Genomic DNA, 22,919 nt, shown 5'->3' with positions numbered 1-22,919 from the left:
ATTCAACACACTGTTCTCGCGCTTTAATGTTTGCGCATCCCCAGCACCACGTTTGAAGGTTTTATTTTACTAGGTTGTGGTACTGTGTCATTTCTTTCCTATGCTTTCCACACATCTGTCATCCACACAGTGAGAGCCAGGACTGTTTTCGTCTTCCTTTTTAATTTTCTGTTGGAAGTTAAAAGTTGAATGCTCAACAGTAGCCGGTGCTTTTATCGTGAACATCTTAACTTTGTTTTGTACAAAAATAACACTTTAAACACAACGTTAACCATCAGGTTAAATAAAACTATTAAGGAATCTACAAACATTTACAAAGTGAATAATATTAGATTAAAATTCCAGCTGCCCCGTTTCTGTCTTCTTGTGGCCCTTCCAGTAGCCGATGAAGAGTGTAAAATACATATTTGAAGAGGTGGAGCTCGGCAGCGTCACACATCCAACTTTTATTTCGGCTACCCATCCTGTTTCTGTGGACATGAGACAAAAAAGAAAGCGTTATGTCATTGTGTGGCGAGTAAAACCTGCAGTGCACCTGTAGGTCTGCTTCCGGTTATCTCATCATGAATAGTTATCGATGCTCGTAAACCTTTACAATATCTATACAATACTTACATCATGATCGTAGTGCAAGGCTACTTGTCAACAACCACATCAAACTATCCCAGTTATCTCTCTATGAAGAATGCTGCATCGCTGTAAAGACTTTACCTTAAGTGGTAAGGCTCTTTCTGCGGAAATTGGCCATAAGTCGAAGTAGTTTCGGTGTTTGTGGTTTTGGTCCAAACAAAAAACAACCTTTTGGCCTCTCTTCATTGGTTTTGGCAGGTGCAGGGCCTTTGGCTTTGGTAAGTTTCCTTCACAATCACACACACACACAAAGTCCTTAACGGGCTGCATTACAGAATTAAATTGGCATTTGTATTTTAATGTAGTATCGCAAGGATTTGACCATGCTTTTTAGAGGTGGGTGCTGATAAAGTACTTGTTCAAATGGAGCCATGGCTACGATGAAACGTGCATACCAAGTTTGACCGTGAATAACTCACTTTCCCTTCCTGGCCAACACTTTCTGAGACTCTGGGTAGTGGATGAGGATATCAAACAAGTCTTTCTTCTCCAGGACGAAAAGGTTAGCAAAGCCATGCGCTTTCACGTTAGCTGTGCGCCTGTTTCCGCCATCTTTAGCAGACTGTAGTAAACTGTGATGGGGAAATACAAAATACCATGTGTTCAGAGTGTCCATTCAAATAACATTGGTGTCTTGGGAAATGCAGGGACTAACGTGTTTTGGACTGTACAATATAACTGCACTGCTACAGCTATCTATGTATACTAAGCCATACTACAGTTTATACTTGTTTAAGGCAAGAAAACAGTGCCAGATTAAACTGAAGCAAATGTATTGTCCTTGTACAATACGTATAATTGCCATGCCATTTAGTGTCATCAAGGAACTTACTGGATGATGAAAATGAAGCATAAATGTGTCATGATGAATTTCGTTTAGCTCTTGTTTTTGTATGTTCTAGTTGTCACAGAACACAAAACAGACAAACCTGATCTCTCCGAACACGCAGCCGGCCTTCAGTGTGACGAACACGATGCTGTTGTCCGGTCCTCCCACCACCTGCACCGCTCCACTTTTGATGACGTACATCTCTTTACCGATGTCGCCCTGCAGAGAACATGAACGCAGAGGTCATCGTTCCACTCTGGTACTGAAACTTTGGATATGTTGTTGGTTATTTGCTTCATGGTGATCAGAAAGGTTCATCATTCTTTCACACACACACACACACACACACACACACACTCTCACTCACTTTCTTCACAACAAAGTCTCCAGGTAGATAGACGATTGACTTAAGCCTCAGCAACATGTCCACCAACATCTGCTGGTCACAGCCCTGGAAGAGACGATAGCAGGTATTCAGTGCCGTGTTCAGATGGACGTGTATTTCACATTTACGAAAACTCTGTTTAATTCTTCCATGTTATACGGGCGTGGTGACTGCTGACTCACCTGAAACAGTGCGATCTTCTGGAAGGTGGTCAGGTTGATGTCCACAGCGATGGCCGTCCTCATCACCAGAGGCATCTTGTCCAGCAGCTCAGACTCATCTGCAGACGACACCAACACCTCAAATACAGCAGGCTGTCAAAAGCAAGTTCTTGACATGTCTGGGAAAAATATTTGTATGTCGTTCTGGATTATGTGAGAGCTTAAAGTGTCTGAGTAGGGTTTTCATACGTTTGACTTAAACACGTCTTACCCAGCATGCCCTGAGCTGCCCAGGTGTAGTTGTACCAGGTCCGGATTCTGTTCTGGACCCCCCTGGGAATCCCGTAGGTGTTCATGTAGTCAACGCAGCTGTCCATAGATGCCCTAAAATATGTTTTACCTGCTGTTGCTGCTCCGATGACGTCTCTCATCTGAGAGGAAGAAAGACGGATGGACAGGGAGCGTGTTTGATTCAAAATATACATTTTGAAGATACGCTTTTGATGGGACGTAGTTATGAATATAAGTTATTAAAAAAAAAAAAAAAACGTCCTTACCTGTCCAATCAAACTAGAGAACACAAAGACGCCAATGAAAAAGTTGGCCATCTGAAAAAGTATCTCAAATACGGTTATAGGCTCTGGAAGACCACCGATGTTGATGAGACTGCGGACTGCAAAGTAGTAACAACGCAGGTACCTGTGGAAGGACAGAGTTCATCTTCATTTCATTTTGATAGCAAGAATTAATGCCTCGCGGTTTGTTTGCTTCCACCAAACAGTCAAGTCACAGTTTACTCCAAGGTCTGTAAAAGGATGCCAAAACAGCTATTAAAAAAAAAGCATTGTCAAAGTATGTTATAAAAGTGAGTAAAGGTTATTTTATAAATTCAGAGTATTTCATAAAAGGCCATAGTAAAAAATACAATTGAATGAAAAGCAGTTTTGGTGCCATAGCATGCAAAAAAAGTCACAGTACAGTGTAATGGCTCTGCCTCTATCTCTTTATCTTTAACGTGTGTTTCTTTGCCCTGAGGTCTCCTGTGTAAGTCCTGGGCCAACGTAGTTTTGGGAGAGTTACTGTTTTATTATTTTTGAGTTAATCATCCATTTCCTTGTGCTCAGATCTCCTCCTGCCCGGCAGTTGTTTTGGATTTCCAATCTTCTGCCGACCAGTTCACTCTCTCGGCTGTCAAATCCAGTTTACGCTTCTCATCCGTCCAGCCACTGGATCCACCCAGGGACAAGATGTCATAGTATTGTATGTTGTGAAGAAAAAAAACTCATTGTATAGTATGTCAAAAAAATGAGATGTAGTATGTTGCAAAAAGTAAAAGAAAGTTGTATTATAGTATGCCAATAAAGCTCAAAGTATAGTATGCTGGAAACATATGTGTGCTGCATATTTGTGATTGCTGGTGGTTCTTGCAGCAGATTTTCCCCTGAAGCTGCGTCATAACACAAAAGTTGTAAGATGAAAAATGAAATGTAAAAGCATGTTGAAAAAAGTGATAGTATACTATGACTTTTAGCATGTCGAAAAAGTAGTGGCAAAAAAGCAAAAAAAAATATTTTACCATCATACGTAGATTGTAGAAAATACTTGTTTTGGTAGCCTACCTTGGAACTAAGGAAACAAAGCTCTCTTCCTGGGCCGCTAGTTTGCAGCGCCTGTTCACATCATAGCTACGCTACAAGCACAGCGAGGTTAACATTAGCGTTTAGCAATGGCCTGCAAGGCTCAGACGCAGAGTCGGAGCAGATCGTAAGCGGGCCCTGCAATTCAGTTTAGTCTCTCACGCAAACCATCAATCTTGATAGGTGACATCATCTGTATAATTTTCATAATGAGCATCCGAAGTGATGAGTTATGGCTAAAAATGTGTTTCGTGAGTTCACTTTGCCCTTTGGCTACAAGAACCAAATGAGTTCATTCTTAATTCCAAGTGGAAGTTTTCTGCACAAGACATAGTAAAGAGGAAGGGAAAATGACTCGGGGACATTTTCAGCACCATGGACAGCGGCACAAAGAGCGATTAGGCTCTCAGGGTTTTCAACAACAACGTCTATAATTACAAACATCACAAATGAGATAAAGTAAAAAAAAGTACATACGCCGTCCCCTCTCCGTCATACACCCATGTGGTTGAATTAAGACCCTGGTGCATGGAGGCCACGAAGTACGCACAGCTGTTGAGATGGAGGGCGTAGAGCAGGTAGCCTGTGGTGCGAATCACTCTGCGTCAGAAAGACGCGATATGAAAGAATTAGAAGGAACTGCAAATGGTGATTTTAGTTGCAAGTATTATTATGATACAGTAGTGGCAAAACTATAAACTAAACAAATAGCAGCATGTATACTGGCTGTGAAAATAGCAGAAGATGCAAAAGAGAACAAATAAAAATGAATGACTGAGAACAATTTATAATCTGTCGAGTGTGAACCGGAGTGTCCGGTAATATCCAAACCATTTATTTACAAAGACAAAATGAAAAGCAACTGAGAAGTAAATGGTTAAGAAACTCTCTGAAACTGTCAACAAGTATAATGTTCTGCTTGCAGCCAACCTAACAACTCAACCGCACAGTTCACCTGATGGCAGACGTTTACAAACGGTGTACTGAGAATTGGATAAAAAAAAAAAAAGTCTAGATTTTTTCCCTGTCATTGTTCCAGGAGCGTTTACCTCCAGATGTAGGCTTTGGACATGATGCTCTCAAGTCGATCGCTAAACTCAAAGAAGGACTCAACCTAGAACACACAAGGAAGCAAAGGAGTGAGGGACTGGCCTTTTCAAACTCAAATATATATTTTTTATTTTTTTATTTATCATGAGGAAAAAAAAGGATTAGTCGGCTGCCTACCCTGATAAAGCGGTTGACTCTGTAAATTGTGGAGAATTTAAAGTGCAGGCAGAGAAGGTCAAAGGGGATGATGCTGAAGATATGAATCTAAAAAGAGAGGAATACAAAAAACTTTGAATTCAATGATTTGATCCCCATAACTCTGAGACATATATGGGGTGGAGGAAGTAATATGATCATTTACTTTTAAATAAAAGTGGTACAACATTGTGAAAATACCAGTAATGTACCCTAATTAAAATGATCTTCTAAATGTACTTCAAGTATTACAGTAAAAGTAATTGACTGCTATATTATTATATATGACATTATTAGATTGTTAATACTGATGCACTATAATAGCATTCAACCCTTGCAGCTGGTTGAGGTGGAGCTCATTTCAATCATTTCATATCCAGTTGGATAGGTTAGTCCAGTGGTTCCCAACATAGGGGGTGGGGGCCCTCCAAAGGGACATAATACAAAACAGCATCTGCTACACACATTTGTAAAATTGCTTTACTTTTTTTGAAAAAGAATGACTAACTTCACTTCTTTAAACCATGAGCAGTTATTGGAATGAAACCAGGCAGAGGAAATGTCTCTTTGATGGAACTGCCACCAACTCATTGACATGTGACACATGAACAGACACTGCTTTGTTGTAAGAGGTCACAATCCAAAAAGTTTTGGCAACCAACGGTTAAATCTTTAATCGGTTACCAATCCGAGCCACATACTGTCTTCCAATGGCTGCAGCGGGCTCAGGTTTAAAGCTAGTGTGAAGATGCTGCCATCATATAAAACATTATTATCATTACATTTCATAATGTTATCATATTAGCCAGTAACTACGGCTGTCAGACAAATGACGTGGAGACAAAATTACCTTAAAAATGTAATATAGTAGAAATGTAACTGTATTTCATTGCAGTGCTTGTAAATAGTTAGTTTCCACCACTGAACATATCGTTACAATCTCACCTTAAATTTGAGAGATTTCCGATAATGCGCCTTAACAATAGGTCCGCTTTTCTGCAAAAAAAGAAAAAAAGAAACACGCACGGTTTTATTGTTCAGGTGAATTTAAGAACATGCAAACTAGATACTGACTACACACAAGTCACTCGTAGAGATGCTTCATCATGTTGTGTGACTTACAATGACGTCTCCGGCTTTCACAAACTCCAGTCGGGGTTGCCAAACAATGATGTCAATAACATTCACTACATCGGTCAGGATGTCGAAAAGTATCCAATAGGGGTTGCTGGTTTCGTTATGGTAAGGGAAGACCATCCGCGCCGTGCAGAACCAAACGTTGTAGTTGAATGCCAACGCTACCAGAGACAACCAGGCAATATACCGACGATCTGGAGAGAAACAGACGTACAGATTTATTTTGTGTGTGTTTATGTTTATTTCATCTCAGCTGTCCTGTTCCCTGTGTGCACCATACACACCTAAAGGGTCAAGGGTCGGTCCCAGTACGGTATCCATCGTGGTCTCGATTGGACGGAAGAGGATGTCGAAGAAGGCGCAGCTGATGTCTGGGAGGATCTTTGCTTTCTTCTTGGCCTCCTCCTCCAGCCTCTCCTCCTCTGCTTTCTGCTCCGCCTCCAGCCTTTTCTCCTCGTCCTTTTTCTTCTTCTCCTCTGCCTTTTTGGCGGCCTCTTCCACCTTCTTTTTATCCGCTTCTTCTTTTGCTATTCGCTCCTCTTCCTTCATTCGGATGTAGTCCTCCTTCCTTAGAATAGGTGCTGAGACAAAGAGAGTGAGGGAGGGTTAAGTGGCGCTTTGGCCATGTTCATGCAACCAACAGCCTGAGGGGGACCAAAAGTGGGTGAATGACTTGAATTTATTTTTTAATAGATTTGACCAGCCATCCACTCCCCCCACCCTCTCTCTCCCTGCGGCTGCAACCCCGGGGGGGATGACGCCGTCATCTTCCTGCTGCAGAGATGCCTCTCTCACCTGGTAAAGGCTGGAAGCACTGTGAGAGTCATGTTCTACGACTTCTCCAGTGCCTTCAACACCATCCAGCCTTTACTTCTGAGGGACAAGCTGGAGCAGACATGGGTGCACCACCACCTGACTGCATGGATCCTGGACTACCTCACCAACCGTCCACAGTATGTGCGGATACGGGAGTGTGAGTCAGATCGGGTGTCCTGCAGCACGGGAGCCCCACAAGGAACCGTTCTGGCTCCATTCCTCTTCTCCATATACACATCGGACTTCAACCACAACTCTGCCTCCAGATAAACTCCAGTAAGACCAAAGAGCTGGTGGTGGACTTCCGCCGGGGTAAACGCCCTCCTCCGGTACCGGTGAGCATCCAGGGACTGGACATTGAGATCGTCAAATCTTATAAGTACCTGGGTGTTCACTTGAACAACAAACTGGACTGGTCTGACCACATACACACACTTTATAAAAAGGGACAGAGCAGACTCTTTCTGCTGAGGAGACTGAGGTCTTTTGGGGTGCAGGGAGCACTCCTGAAGACCATCTTTGACTCGGTGGTGGCATCAGCCATCTTTTATGGAGTGGTCTTCTGCAGCAGCAGCATCACTGCAGCTGACTGGAGGAGACTGAACAAACTGGTGAGGAAGGCCAGCAGCGTGCTGGGACGTCCTCTGGATACTGTGGAGGTGGTGGGGGACAGGAGGATGATGACGAAGCTCTCGTCCATGATAAGCCACGCCTCCCACCCCATGCAGGACACTCTGGCAGCGCTGCACAGCTCCTTCAGTCACCGGCTGATTCATCCCCGGTGTCTGAGGGAGAGGTACCGAAAGTCTTTTCTTCCCACTGCGGTCAGGCTGCACAACCAGCTGAGCTCCCAGTAGACCACTTGACAATCGAACACTTTGATCTGAACTTGGTCACTTTATCATTCACCTGCTGCAATATTATGTGCAATACGTTTACGTTTAAGTACTTTTTATATATACTTTTCTATCCTGTCTGTATATTAATATTCTACTGTTTTACTGCTTATTTATATTTATTTGTATTACTTGATTTTATTTTATTATTCTTTACTCTTTATTCACTTGTGAGCAGTGCTGCTGTAATTCTGTAATTTCCCCACTGAGGGACAAATAAAGGATTATCTTATCTTATCTTATCTTCATGTGCTCTATGTGTTGCTTTGGTCCATACTTACTGACAGGCGGGGTGATTTCTGGAGAAGTGGCATACGGGTCTATGGCTTTCTCTTTGAGGACCTCTGTCTCCTCTCTTAACTTCTTGATTATACTTCTGAGCATATCATCTATTTCCCGGTAGTAGACAACAGGTGGAGGAGGAGGAGGGGCCTCTTCACTGAAAACACGGAGCAAAGGAACAGACGGGTGAATAAAGGATTACCAGATAAATGAGAGAGGAGGAGAGTGAGGGGGCTGAATTGGAGAATAATTGTATGTGGTGAAGAAGATTATCCTCAATTGAGTGGGGCAATTTTGCAAACGTGGCAGTATAGTTCATGTTGTTATTATTCATGTCTTTTATTATTCATCTGCTGAGATGGAAGAAAGAGCAGCAAGATGCACAGCCCTATATTAGTTATATATATATATATATATATATATATATATATATATATATATATATATATATTATAATATCCTATGTATAGCAACATAACATCATTTATTTTATTTCATGAATATATTATATTAATAAAACCTCTCTAATCTTTATTTCATTTGCCAATAAAAACAATATTGAATCATCTGCAAAGAACCAAATCATTATTTGAGAATGTTCAGCTATAGCATTCACATGCAAGTGAAATGCTCAAAGTCAGTCACAAACACTAAGCTCCTAATCTCCTTTCCTGCGTTTGGAGCCACAGTGGGAGTCACACATCATGGCTGCTGTCCCTGCAGCTCCACGCAGTGCGTCCACTCTACTGACTGTGAGGAGCGCTGACACAGAGGAGGTGCCGCTCTGCAGACCTCAGAGGAGACTGTTCCTCTGCACTACTTCAAAGGGTCAATGTATGTTTGGAGATACATTTAAATGGGAGATATTAGGAGTAACAGTTATGTCTTCAATTTGGAAATTATGTAAATACTGAATGCTACAAAGTCACACACAAAAAGTTGTTTAAGAACGTATTGTTTACTGTGCTGAACCAGCTGATTCACTCCTGAAATGGACAGAGCTCAAGCTCCAGGTCAAGGTATTCTCAGTCCAGTGTCAGTCCACATTTGTACTAAAATAAACAAATGATAAGAAAAAAGTAAAAAAAGAAATTGCTTAATCTTTTTTAATGTTTGTCTTCTCTCTAATCTCACGCCAGAGACAACACAACAAGCTTTTAAAAAAGCCAGAGTCTGTCAACTAAACCAGTAACATCTGCATGTACATGTCTGGAGGTGTACTAGTTCACCAGGTCGTGCCACACAACGTACCACACTGTTGAGAATTTAAAAAGCCTTGCGTCAGACTAGAGGCTCTCAAACATCGGCATTATACAGCTGCTTAATATAAACGAGTAGCTTATTAAAGACAACAGACACATTACTGGTTTTGACGAGATCTGAAGTCTGGGATTGTGACCAAAAAGCAAAAGGGTTCTTGAAAAATGTGTGTTTCAGAAAAAAATCTAAAGAATCTGAATGAAATTAGCGTCTTGTTTGAAAGCGTTACATTTCAGTAGTACATGAAATGTCCATCCACCTCACATACCGGCTTAACCTGGGCAGGGTGGCAAGTGACTGGAGGCTATCCTTACTCGCACTACGTGAGACACACACAGCACAAGAGGAACTCTTACCCTTCAGCTCCATCTGGAGCAGCAGCAGCAGGAGCAGCAGCAGGAGCAGCAGCAGGAGCAGCAGCAGGAGCAGCTCCAGCAACAGGAGCAGCAGCAGCAGCAGGAGCAGCAGCAGGAGCAGCAACAATAGGAGCGGCAATAGGAGCAGCAACAGGGGCAGCAGCAGCAGGAGCTGGTCCTGAGGCAGGAGCTGGAAGAAAAACCCAACAGTAATCTTTAGTCAGTTTCAGTTTCTCACAACCATATCAAAGGGTGATAATGTCGAGGACAAAAGGAAAAGGAAGAAACCCACAACATTCTTCACTTACAAAGTAAAATTGCTCAATTTAGGGATCCAGAGTATCCTCTGAGACACAGTATGTTCTCTGTGTCTCAAAGGAGCCGCTGCACACATCTGTTCCTCCTGCATTCAGTAAGTGACATGATTTGACATGATTGAAGACAAGGAAGAACTACAGAGAGCTACTTCAGCTTTGGGGAGCAATGCCATTCATAAAGGGTCAGTCCGGTTTCAGTCCATATTTGTACTACGAAGAAGAAATGATGAAAAATAAAGTTAAAGTAATTGCTTCCTTGTTCTCTCTGATTTTATTACAAACTAGTTCCAGCAGAAATGCTGAATGCAGAGGGTCAATGGACAAGGATTTTTACAGTGTATATTTTTACAGTTTGTTGGAGGACTTGGATATTCAGCTGTATTCGGCCGGAGAGAGGCTGAATGAGTGAGAGCCGCTAAGGGGACACTGCATTGGGGAAGCTGTGTCCAGAGCCGGCACAAATTCACATCTAACTCAGTGAGTTAGTTACTGTCCAGTTTGAATGAAGTGTGTTAATACTTCCTTTGACATTTTAATAGTTGACATGTTGGCCCAATCCCAGTGTTCCCCCTCCCTTATATATATATATATATATATATATATATATATATATATATATATATATATATATATGTGTGTGTGTGTGTGTGTGTGTGTGTGTGTGTGTGTGTGTGTATGACATTGGGATTGGGCCAGCTTGTGTACCATAACAAAATCACAGCTTGCACAATGCATCCTGGTACATGTAGGCACAGGTGGCACTGGCTTAGTGAGCAGCGGGTTCAATATATAGTAGCAAACACTGGGGAATTATTTTCTTCATTGCAATACAGTTATCAGCCTTGATCCACAAGAGGTTTTATGGATGTAAATGACTGTAATAGACCCTCTACCTTCTTGCAGATTTTAAAAGAACCCGCACAGGATAGGATCTCTACGATTTAGAATCAAATTGCACTAGAGAGCTGGACAAAAACTGATTTAAAGATCATTGTGTTTAGGAGGATGAAGTGTTTAGGAGCACAATCCGCAGGGGAAGGACCTGAATGCGGATGAGGACTGTCAAACTGGTGCTGTTCAAAGATGTATTAGAAAAAAAGCTGAAAGGCAGTGAGTCCAAATGCAGGCAGGCAGAAAACAGGTACACAGAAAGCTAAACTCCAGCAAAGAACGACGGATCTGAGCGGGCATCAACTGACGAACAAGGGTACCTAGAGTAGTTTACTACACTATCTTCTTAGCTGTATAAACGTGGTGTACTTCATGCACTTATGCCACCAGATGTCTAAGTTCCTGTTCATTTACTGTACTTGGCGAGGACAGTTCAAGTGATTTTTTTCTGAAATCCATTAACCAGCAACAACAGATGCTGTATTTGCATTATTCCATGTAAACAGCGTGCACCTGTTTGCTGCTCACACACACTGGTCTTTACATGGCTGAGTTCATTGTCTCCTTCCTCTGCCAGAGAACATGTCTCTGTTCATCCCTAGTCAGAAAGACAAAGTGTCAACGATCCGCATGGAGCCACATCAGCTCAGAGCATTAGACCTCTCACCTGGTGTTGGCTCTTCCTTCGTGGGCTCTTTCTTCACTTCTTCTTTTTTGTCCTCCCCTGTCTTCCCTTCTTCTTCCTTTGGCTGCTCTTTGTCGTCCTTCTTTTCAGGGGGCTTTTCTTCCTGTAAATAAACAAAACTGGTACCAGCGATGGTGCAGACAAAGGACGCAGCCCAACAACCAGTTGTACATCTGATTTTGTTTTATGTGAATAAAGTGGGCTATGGCTCCCAAAAAATGTCAAAGGGCTAAATGGGTTTCCCTTCTGATATTTTCTAATAATTAAAGTGTGTGCATAACTACGCTTATAGTTCATCCTCATCACTGTGTCCTTCCTCAGTTTTTAGCAGTAAACCAGCAGCAGTAAACCAGCAGCAGTAAACCAGCTCACCCTCCCTGCTGAATCTGCAGCTGCACCCTTCATCAGTGCCAAGCGGCTTCAGAGGCTTTCAGAGATCTGATTCTCCGCCACGGTTTATATAAAACAACTCCTGTACTCAGTGTGACGAGAGTAATGTTTGGTTTAATGGTGCACACGTACTAAGACATATTACCCTAACTCTGAAACAAACATGAAAATATGCAGATTATACAAACATGAGGGTAAGGTCCAGGTGTTTACATGTCAGATATTAGAAAGAGGCCGGGCCGTACCTTCGCTGGTGGAGGTGGGGTCGGAGGCGTGGCCTCTTCTTGGACAGGGGGCGGCTCAGGAGCCCCCATCCACTGCTTCAACCTGCTGAACATGGCGGGGCTTGAAGCGGGCTACAGCCAACAGGCCAACCTGTCCACTTCTCCTCCTGAAGACGCTTGGCAATGCGTCCCTGGACACTTTGTAGTCCTCGTCTCAAATCCACCCAACAGACTGAGGCAATTAAATTTCTTAGAACCATTAATTCCCACTGGGCACTCCCCTTTCTCCTGAAGTCAACACCAGATCAGCCGTCACAGCTGCCAGTCACTGCCTTGGGAGACAACTGTCCTTTTGCACTGTTGACTCCAGTCCATGGGCCATTTAAGAGGCCAATATGCATCCGAATAATTAATACAAGTGCTTCTTCATAATAATCAATGATCAAATAAAGAGGGAATTATTATCAGGCAAAGTAGGTTGGGGATAGGATACATTTTCATTATTACAAAGTGGTTACTAATTCAGTTTTTCGAAATAAATAAAAACAACTGTCCGTTTAGCCTTTCACACAGAATGGTCTGTATTAACACATATATCTAACCATGGGATAACCCATAAACTAGAGTAGACACTCAAAGGTAGTGGATGTAAGATTAGACTGCCGGGGTTATTTCAGTCCACTCTGACTACAGAATACAGAGAACACTTAGTTAATTAAACCTCACGAAGTCCATGTCCGCTAACGGGATTAGTTAGCACCTCTCTCTCTCTCTCTCTCTCTCTCTCTCTCTCTCTCTCTCTCTCTCTCTCTGAACAGTAACAACATGCAAACAGTTAAGATGACACATTAAGTAAACTGTATTTAAGTCAGGGAATTATTTATTCAAGCAGATATTAACGGAGGTGAAATCAATCAAATATGATATAGTGAGCATCATTGTTCAGAATTGTTGTGATGGATAATCTCTGTTAGACTTTTACAACAACTTTACAACACGTGCATTGGCAAACTGAACACATGTCCAATAAAAGCAGACAAACAAAACAAGGTGAATAGATAGATATCAAACAAGCAGTGTCCACTGGAGGCAGTAATTGAGGTTCACAGACGGATTCAAATATTGCACATTTCAGTAAAATAGTTTGAAAATAATTTTTAAAAATATATTTTTTAATCTGCCTGTTGTCTTAGTTAGGTGGGTTTTGTCGACTAGATCCGCTGATCTCATGTTATCTGGTGCCGTCACCATCAAGCATGCCAAACAAAATGGGGAAATAACAGAAGCATCAGTTTTAAACAATACATCTTAAAATGACAGGAAATGCACACTCAGTACAAAAGAGTAAGTAGTAACAGGTTGAAAACAAAACTGTACATTCACTCCCAAAAAAAGAGTAATAAAAAATAAGCTCACTCCGATCCTCACTGGCCACCAGCAGCAGCCTGGGGGGAGAAAACACACAACATGGGTTTAGCAGTCAGCGTAACTGCAATAGCTTTGAGATAAACACATATAGACAGATATGATTGTGTCGTTACCTTCATTTTGCTAACAAAGCTCTAAAGTTTCCACCGAAAGCACGCAGCAGTTTGGGGGTGGGCGGTTTGGGTCCGAACAGCGCCAGGCCTTTCTTCTTCTCCACATCGGCGTTAGCTGCTGCTGGAACCTTCGCCTTCATCAGCTTCCTGCACGCGCACAAGCAGAGCTGGCTCAGCAAACAGCCTCTGGGAGTATGTATGTTGCAAAGCTTGTTCAAACATATCGGTTCGAAGAGAATGATCTCAAAAAAGTAGCTATATGCAAAAAGAATAATTAGAAAATTTCAATTTGCAGCTGAAAAACAGTAACAAGTGTTCTGATTCATGAGAGAGATGTAGTCGCATGTAGGTACCAACTGTCAATAAGTGCTGGGTGTAAATTCATTATTTTATTATTTCAAAATATAACAGGTTACTAAATAGTAAAAACAATAAATACTTACTAGATGTCGGCGGCATGTCAGAGTTTGTTGATGTGTATGTTGATAAAGATGGATAAATAAGTCTTTGCATTGGGAAAAATGTGTGGATGTTTGGTTTTAAAATGCATTATTATGATTATTATTATTGCATCACCACTTTCTTGCCTTGTGGCAGTGTGCAGGAGCCCCTTTCCCCCCAGTGAGAACGTGAGACAGCTGTTTGTCTTCCGGCCTCTGACTCACTTTCCCTTCCTGGCCAACACTTTCTGAGACTCCGGGTAGTGCACCAGGATGTCAAACAGGTCTTTCTTCTCCAGGACGAAAAGGTTAGCGAAGCCGTAGGCTTTGACGTTAGCTGTCCGCCTGTTCCCTCCATCTTTGGATGACTGTAACAGACTGAGAAAGAAAAAGATTTTATCAAAAGAAAATCCTCTGAAAGCGTTGAATCTATTATCTTCTAATCAGGGACATTACATAGTTCATTAAACATGACGATGTTCATCACAGTGTGCAAACTAGAATAACCAACGCTCTGAGGTTTCTTTCTTCAGACTTTGTATTTGGGATGAACTTTCTCCTACCTGATCTCTCCGAACACGCAGCCGGCCTTCAGTGTGACGAACACGATGCTGTTGTCCGGTCCTCCCACCACCTGCACCGCTCCACTTTTGATGACGTACATCTCTTTACCGATGTCGCCCTGCAGAGAGGGAAATGTAATTTACACACGCAGAAAACATATTGAATACTGTACAGAAACAAAAGTTGTACTTATTGGGTTTTGAAGGATGAGAAAGATTCAAATATAGAATTTCAGGTGACGATGGACGAATTTTAACTCACTTTTTTTACGACAAAGTCTCCAGGTAAATAGACGATAGACTTGAGCCTCAGTAACATGTCCACCAACATCTGCTGGTCACAGCCCTGTAGAGGAAAAACTGTACTTAATTGACTTAATTTCCAGACTGCATTATGCCTGCTTTATTGCGTTTGTGGTGTCTGGAAAAGGCACCTTAAAAAGATCTATCTTCTGAAAGGTGGTCAGGTTGATGTCCACAGCGATGGCGGTCCTCATCACCAGAGGCATCTTGTCCAGCAGCTCAGACTCGTCTAAAAGCAGCGAGACGAAACAGCTCATTTATTCCGGGGTCATATAAGTCTGGAGCTACAGAGGGAAGCAGTGCAACTTGTTTAACGTGATGTAGGTGAAGGACTAACTGGACTTCAAGGCTTTCTAGCATCCTGTAAAAACTGAGCTGGGCACTCTCTCCATGTGACTGACCCAGCATGCCCTGTGCGTCCCAGGTGTAGGTGTACCAGCTGCGGACTCGGTTCTGCACCACAGGGGGGATGTGGTTGTTCACCATGTAGTCCACGGTGCCGTCCATGGAGGACCTGAAGTAGGTCTGTCCTGCTGTGGCTGCACCAATGACGTCTCTCATCTGAGGCGAGAATAAATACATCAACAAAGGAATACTTTAGTTAAAATAGATAACTCCTGCTGTCAATTACATTTGTGTTGTTGTTGCAATGCAACAATTAGCACATTTGACAAGCTTTTTGACAGTCAAGACTCCACAGGGAACCAGTGAAATACAGACGACGTGGTGTTAGTGAAACTAGTATGGTAAGATGACGGATGATTGCCATTTCTAACACGAAGGGTTCCATTCATCTGCCACTACATTAACAAGACAAGTGGGGAAAGAGGTGCTAATTGCTATCAGGTTTCCAGAGGAACTGAGCATTTTGGGACTTTGACTCTTTGACTTATGTTACCTGTCCAATCAAACTGGAGAACACAAAGACGCCCACGAAAAAGTTAGTCATCTGAAAGGTAATCTCAAAGACGGTATGGGGTTCGTTAAGACCCCCGATGTTGATGAGGCTGCGGACGGCATAGTAGTAACAACGCAGGTACCTGCAGAGAGGGTGGGGCGTTAGAGGGGCGTTTACAGACAGGTCTATGTGTCAGTGGGCTGCTTTTTGGACAGACAGATAGATATGTGTGTGTGTGTTTGGGAGGAAGCATTGTTATTTCTCCCCTTTTTCAAGTTTGATTCCCTTGACGTCTTGCTGCAGAATTTTCACCAAAGAAAAACCAACAAAAAACAGAAAGCAAAATAATCTAAATACAGGTTCATTGAAAAAATAATAAAAAAGAATGAAAAAGATAGAGCAATAAAAGATTAAAACAAATATTACAAATAAACTACCTGGCCAAGAATGATGGACATAAAGAACGCCCCAAAAAGGTAGTTTGTCATCTGAAAGATCTGTCCGAACATGGTGTCTGGGAATGGCAAATCAGCGATCAGCAGCAGGGACTTCTCGGCATAGAAGAAGCAGCTGAGGTAACTAAAGCGCAGCAGAGATGGAACATACGAGACATTTTCAACTTGTGACCGTCTTTGGACGTCTCAGGGATGGAGACAACTGGAACTGTTTCAGTGCAGCAAGCACAGCTCTGTGTTGATGCCCACGTCCTCACATTGCGTCATGCATGGCAGCTCTATCAATTGTGTGTCTTGAAAAACCAACTGTTAATTAATCATCAACTTAAATCACGTCGCTGTAGTTAAAGTAACAAAAGTGCTGGTGGTTATATGGATGCTGGTAAAAGTTGATCACATTACCAAAGTCTTATAATAGTCAGAAAGAGCACATTACAGATACTTGGAAACACTTTTTAGAAGTTTGCATTGAGGAGAAAACCCAAAGAAGAATGCCATGCACTCACACACGAGCAGGCATGTACGGTTTCTGTACTTACGCACTGCCCAGACCGGAGTAGACCCATTTAGTTTTGCCGATGCCCTGGTAGTCTGAAGCCACATAGTACAAGCAGGCGTTGATGTGGAGCATGAAGAGAAGATATCCGATGGTCCGAATCACTCTAATGGGAAAGTAAAGACTTGTCTGTCTATTGCTCTGCCTGTATTCATTATGCTCTGTCTTTTTTTTAATGATGTGTATATGTGATAACAACAAAAATGGCATTACCATAGTTGCCTCATTTATTTCATGTGACTAACCTCCAGATGTAAGCCTTGGCCATGAGGCTCTCCAGACGATCGCTGAACTCAAAAAATGTATCCGCCTTGAGAATAAGCATGAAAAACGTCAGACGAGGCGACCACAGGAAGGACACAGAATCTGTAATCAATTGACCGGCCTTCGTAACACATGATTAAATTCACCTTCAGCAGGCGATTGAATCTGAAAATGGATTTGAATCCGAACTGGAAGTACAGCAAGTCGAATGGCATGACGGACATCGTGTCCAGCTGTGGAGGAGAGACAGATGTGTGAGGTCACTGGGACGAGTTCATCCTCATGTTCCAAGTTCAAAGAAATTCAGGTTACAGTACCAGGTATCTGTCTGAATTCCTGTAGTTGTTCTTTGTCACCACTCTGTCTTTCTGAAAGGCAGAGACAAAATGACCCTTCTGTCACATCTTAAATCATTCTCAGTATCAGGCTCTCCATTGGCCACGATCACATCACACTTACTATGATGTCTCCTCCTTTGACAAACTGTTTGCGGGCCTGGAAGAGGACGGAGTCGGCGAGGTAGATGAGGTCGGCCAGCGTATCCAGGGTGAACCAGATCGGGATGGCGCTCTCGGTGTGGTACGGGAAACACAGACGGGCCGTCATGAACCAGGTGTTGTAGTTGAAGGCCAGCGTCACCAAGCTCAGCCAGGCGATGTAGCGCCGGTCTGTGAAAGGGTCGATGGTGACCCCCAGCACCGGGTCCACCAGGGCCTCAATTGGATTCAGCACAATGTCCACCGAAAACCAGGCAGCCTCTTTTAACTTGGTCTTCAGATCCTTCTCCTCTTTTTTCTCCTCTTTGGCCTCTGCTAGCTTTTTCTCCTCGTCCTCTTTCTTCTTCTGGTCGGCCTCCTTCTTCTTCTTCTCCTGCTCCTCTTTCTTCTTCTGGTCAGCCTCCTCCTTCTTTATGCGGTCCTCCTCTGCTTGCTTCTTCCTCTCCTCTATGACTTTTGCGTAGATTTCTTTTCGCAGCAAAGGTGCTAAAAGGACAATATTAAGACTTAGTGTGCTCAAGCATGCAATGACATTTATACATTCATAATTTGCGCCCTACAAAGACCCAATGACAATCACAAGTCACACATGTGAAGCCTTCAGAGGTCTAACTCGGGTGTTTGTACTCACTGACAGGAGGGCTGATCTCTGGGGATGAAGCATATTGATCAATTGCTTTCTCCTTGTAGAGCGCCAGTCTGTCACTCATGGCTTTGATTATGGATCTGAGCTGCTCGTCTGAATACTTGTTGACGACAATGTCAACAGGTGAGGGAGGGGCCAACTCTGGTCTGAAAATGGAAAATAACATCAGAAAAATGAGCCACACAATCTTGTTTTTAATTCTAATAATGATGGAGGGTACATTGGAGTTTAGAGAGGGAGTTCTAGACTAAAGTACTTGTTACTTAGTGGCTGTAATCAATATTTTATGTGTTTTTTCTCTCATATCTATTGAGCTTGAGCATCTTTCATCTCGTTGTTTTGTTTTTTTAAAGACCTTAGCTTCACTGTTTTAGCTGACTCACTGCTCTCTTAGCAGTGTCATTCTCACTCTTTTAGCAATTAATTCATGATCAGTGAGAAACATTTTAGATCGGTTACGTATGCTGATACAATGGCCTTAGTTGACCTTGTACAGAAACCCCATGAGGTCAATATCTGGCCCTAAAACATGGTGACGAAACAATGAATTAACTGCACAAAACAAGATCTGACAACTGATGGCCAACCTGATGAAACTGTGGAAAACTTAAAATACCTCGGCACAGTTCTTTTTAAGAGAGATGCTCATGAAACGTAGTGGCTTCGGTGTTAGTCAGCAGAGTTTAGAACTCTGTTAAAAGTGTTTTCACTTTTCACCTTCCTGCCTATACGGTCACCTTAACTGTAGATCTAGGAATACACTTTCTAGGAAGCCAGTTGGAGCTCTTTCTAGCAACTAAATATGTATTTGAGAAGTCCTTCATCCGAGAGCGCCATCAATATTCTAAACATGACATAGATCTGAGCCACAGACACTGGCGTGAAATATGACATATCTATATGCTTGTTTTAAAATCCCTCCCTGGTGGGCAATAGCATCTGTTTTAGTAAATAAAAGTGTTTTCATTCCTACGTAGCACCAAACAACAGACAGACACAGTGAGTGGCTAGCTGGTGAACATAGTGGATCATTTAGCAGCTAAAGAACCCAACATTTCATATAAATATATATAGTAAGATTTGACTTGCCAAGAAACAAAAAAGGAATGAAAATGTTGCTGCATCAGCTTAATGTATAAATAGCCCACTTCATGCTCACACGTTTGCCACATCAACTTAAGCTGTGAACACTGTGACATATGTCACTGTTGTGTTCACGGCTTTCTCCCCGCTGCCTGCAAGTTTAAACTGAAATGTAAGTAAAAACACTGAAAACCCTACAAGTATAAGAGGAGCTTGAATTTGTGCATTTTAATTCCAACAAACTAACCTTGGTGGCTGGTTTAATTGCTGATCACTTAAAGTCAGAGCAAATCAGTCAAAGCAGCAACTGTGGTGACAATCTGCATGGCTTAGCGATTGCAATTTGTAATGTCAAATAAAGACAGTCATACTGTGAAATGACATTTTAAGTGGAAAGGCTCAGCTGACAAACACACAGGCTACTTCAGCCTCAGCAGTACAGACAGACATGTGTGCTCAAAGGTCGCCCCCTAGTGGACACACTCATGCATTACATCTGGCTGACTGGAGGAGCCAGATGTGTTTGTGTCAAGTCATTGCCAAAGAAACACCACTGCCCGAATATGTTGAACTTTCATCAGATCATAGAATAGAGCCTTTTCTTATGACAGTTTACGGTACTTATCCATACTTATTATATGAATGAGGGAAGGCTAAATAGCAGAAACACCTCTCCAAACTCCAAAATGTGGACATTATTACCTTCATGAAGGTGTGATTTATTGCAGGACTGTTATATGAGATGTAACTTTCAGCTGTGCACCTGATAAGTTAGTTAGTAAAGTAAATACGTAATACATTTATTTTATATAGATAGAAAAATACCACACCTAAACACCTTGTCAGTTGTGCTTAAAGCCAGAGCAAACCTTTGAGTTAAGACATATGCATCCAAATGTGCATATTTATTCATTTATGTCCATCATGATCACGCCAATTTTGCTGATTGAAATGTAGTTTTCAAAATAAAGGTCTGACCCAGGTACCCCAAGTAAGAATCACAAATCCGAACACCTCTATCTGTGCTCCACATAGAGCTCATCCTCACTCTTGCCGCCACTCCTTTATTATCCACTGATGAAACAATGACATCATGTCTCATCATTGGAAAAAGTAAAGTGTGTATACAACTGTGAGGATCAGCCGAATGTGTCGCCTTCATGGTTTTTACTGCTCGTCCAGAAGCAGAGCTGACAAGCTTCTTAAACCTAAAAAGCTGAAAAGCTTTTAATCCACTTTCAGGTCACCCCCCTCCTAATATGCATGTTGCACCAGGGGATAAAGATCTCTCATGTTACGCTCACGGCCGAGGGATTTCTCTCTCCCTCTGCGATCTTGACAGGGAATCTGATTAACTAGTGTCCATTGGGTGATTAATTTGATACTGGTTTGTGGTGTCAGTGTCTTGGCAGGCATGTGTTTTGGTAAGCTAAAGTGGAGTTTGGAGGCTCGAGTGATAAATACACTACACGTACTCTCTGTAATTGCCCATGCTTCCGTTATACTGACATGTGCATCTCTCCTGCAAACAAAATATCCAATCAGGTAGAACAAAAACACAGATGACGGTGTGTCAAGTCTCTCTGTGATTGTCGCTGAAACTATTGGAAACTACAGAAACTGCCAAGGGTGCAGGTCTTACTCCTCAGGTCCAGCTGGATCAGGGTTAGCTGGAGCTGCTGCAGGGTCCGGTGCTGCAGCCGGAGCTGGTCCTGCAGCCGGAGCTGGTGCTGGAGCCGGCGTCGATTCTGGGAAAGGGGAGCACTCATAATTACATTTCATTGCTTCCAGACTTTATTTTTGTAATGCTAATTTTTAAAGCCTTGCATTTTATCATTTTATATGTTAAAAGTTGAATTGAATTTACTCATGTAACTTTCCTTTTTGCAAAGTGCTTACAAGTAGCATCATTACTGGTAAATTAGGTCAGTTACAGGATGCACAGTTGCTATAAGAGAGGTGTCCAAACTGAAAGCAACACAGTTAACAATTCACTGGAATTCCCTTTATGTTATAGACCTCAAAAAGTGGGGACAATAATAAGGTTCGGACCGACAATAAGCTCAAGAAAAGTTAAACAACGTGAACTTTTCATATTGGTAAACCGGTAAACAGTCCATGAGTGTGCCTCTCTGTTGTCTGAAAGATCTGCTTTTCTTCTTGGTCAATATCTCGGCCTTACAAGTGCATGCAAAGTTGATTGCAGCCACTTGGAGCGTAAAGACAGTCTCCAACTTTTGTTTTGAAAGATTACAGCGATAAGGATAAAATAAGTATTTGAGAACAACTGCAGACGTTGGTTATCTGGGGTCATTTCAGCAGAAAGGGACGACATATTCCTAAATTCTCTGTATGATCCAGTCCATACACTTTTAACCACAGGCACATGTAGAGAGGTGAAGGACACTGATTCAGTTTGGAGGGAAGCCCATCTGACACCATGCAAAAAAAAAAACGACATTAAATAATCCTGTTTCTAACGGTGCTATTACGGTATCTCAAATGAATGATGGCTTACCCTGCGGTTTGTCCACATTCTTGGCTTCATTCTCCTTATCGGCTGGCTTCTCCTCCTACAAGATAAATCAACATTTTCCACATTGTTGGATGCTCGCCTTCATTAGTCAAACCACGGTCATTAGAGAGACGTTTTAATTAAGAAAGCCTTTTTAAAGAAAAGTGAATTTAGCATTTGACAAATTACTCCCTTGTCCGATCGACTCTCTTAAAAACAAGATGTGTTTGAGATGAAATCAATTTAAAAGCGCCCGTTGGCTAGTGAGCGATTTCAATGGTGTCCGTGAAATGAAACAATCTTATTAGATTCTTTGTTGGCTAGAGCACTGGGCAACTGAATGGATGTTGGAGCAGATTAGAAGCCACAGCTGTGATCTTAGTGGAAACAAATCGCAAACCCCAAATTCAAATTGCTGCATTGACAGGCAACGCTCGATTTCAGTCCATGGCTTCTACAGGCATCACTAATTCATACTGGACAGTGTGGAAGCTATTGCACACGTGTCAGGGCATCAAACAAGAATCGATTGCCCTTTGAGAAACTAGATATGAAGAAAAATGCGTCATAGTTTATAAAGATCATTTGTATTTACTCACTGAATAATATACAGAACACTATTTTCTAGCACCAGACAAGTCTTACCTTGGCCGGAGCCGGAGCCGGGGTCCCCGAAGCCGATGGCACCCGCGGGCCATTGAGGAGACCCTTCAACCTGCCAAACATGTCTAGGATCCTAAAGGTGCATCTGCTTTGCTGTCTGCAAGTGACTATGAAGGGTACTGATTCCTCAGGAGCTGAAGATCCCCCTCCTCCGATGGTATTACTGCTTTTAGCACCACTAATACTCTCGCACAGAGAATAGCCCCCACCACCACCAGTGACATCTCATATAAGATCCCAATAGGCTTACAGGTGACCACTAAAGCAGGGCTTAGGACAGCATATACAGAATGTGTGTGGAGAGCATGTACCGTTGCACTTATCATAAATGAAATGCTACTGCTCATGTCATGA

At 42.4% G+C, this 22,919-nt stretch overlaps 2 protein-coding genes across 2 annotated transcripts; both read right to left on the bottom strand.

Annotated features, from left to right (window-relative positions):
• Nucleotides 1-712: 712 nt before the first annotated feature.
• LOC306750818 (cyclic nucleotide-gated channel beta-3-like) lies at nucleotides 713-12,255 on the bottom strand (the record flags this gene model as incomplete). The annotated part of the gene is made up of 17 exons (XM_079234291.1): nucleotides 713-857; nucleotides 1,050-1,202; nucleotides 1,560-1,678; nucleotides 1,827-1,910; nucleotides 2,027-2,124; nucleotides 2,277-2,436; nucleotides 2,563-2,704; nucleotides 4,120-4,242; nucleotides 4,692-4,756; nucleotides 4,870-4,956; nucleotides 5,833-5,883; nucleotides 6,010-6,218; nucleotides 6,309-6,605; nucleotides 8,018-8,175; nucleotides 9,635-9,824; nucleotides 11,510-11,630; nucleotides 12,163-12,255. 17 exons carry the CDS (start codon nucleotides 12,253-12,255, stop codon nucleotides 713-715), a joined length of 2,295 nt encoding a protein of 764 aa, XP_079090417.1.
• A 559-nt stretch (nucleotides 12,256-12,814) lies between these two features.
• LOC306750817 (cyclic nucleotide-gated channel beta-3-like) lies at nucleotides 12,815-18,470 on the bottom strand (the record flags this gene model as incomplete). The annotated part of the gene is made up of 15 exons (XM_079234290.1): nucleotides 12,815-12,828; nucleotides 13,558-13,586; nucleotides 13,698-13,829; nucleotides 14,348-14,500; nucleotides 14,686-14,804; nucleotides 14,948-15,031; nucleotides 15,120-15,217; nucleotides 15,390-15,549; nucleotides 15,887-16,028; nucleotides 16,881-17,003; nucleotides 17,143-17,207; nucleotides 17,308-17,394; nucleotides 17,479-17,529; nucleotides 17,621-18,144; nucleotides 18,290-18,470. 15 exons carry the CDS (start codon nucleotides 18,468-18,470, stop codon nucleotides 12,815-12,817), a joined length of 1,962 nt encoding a protein of 653 aa, XP_079090416.1.
• Nucleotides 18,471-22,919: the final 4,449 nt, after the last annotated feature.

This window comes from Taurulus bubalis (assembly GCF_910589615.1).
Source record: "Taurulus bubalis genome assembly, chromosome: 18".
Taxonomy (NCBI): domain Eukaryota; kingdom Metazoa; phylum Chordata; class Actinopteri; order Perciformes; family Cottidae; genus Taurulus; species Taurulus bubalis.
The sequence above is the reverse complement of the archived record's forward strand: the minus strand, read 5'-3'. Positions and strand labels throughout refer to the sequence as shown.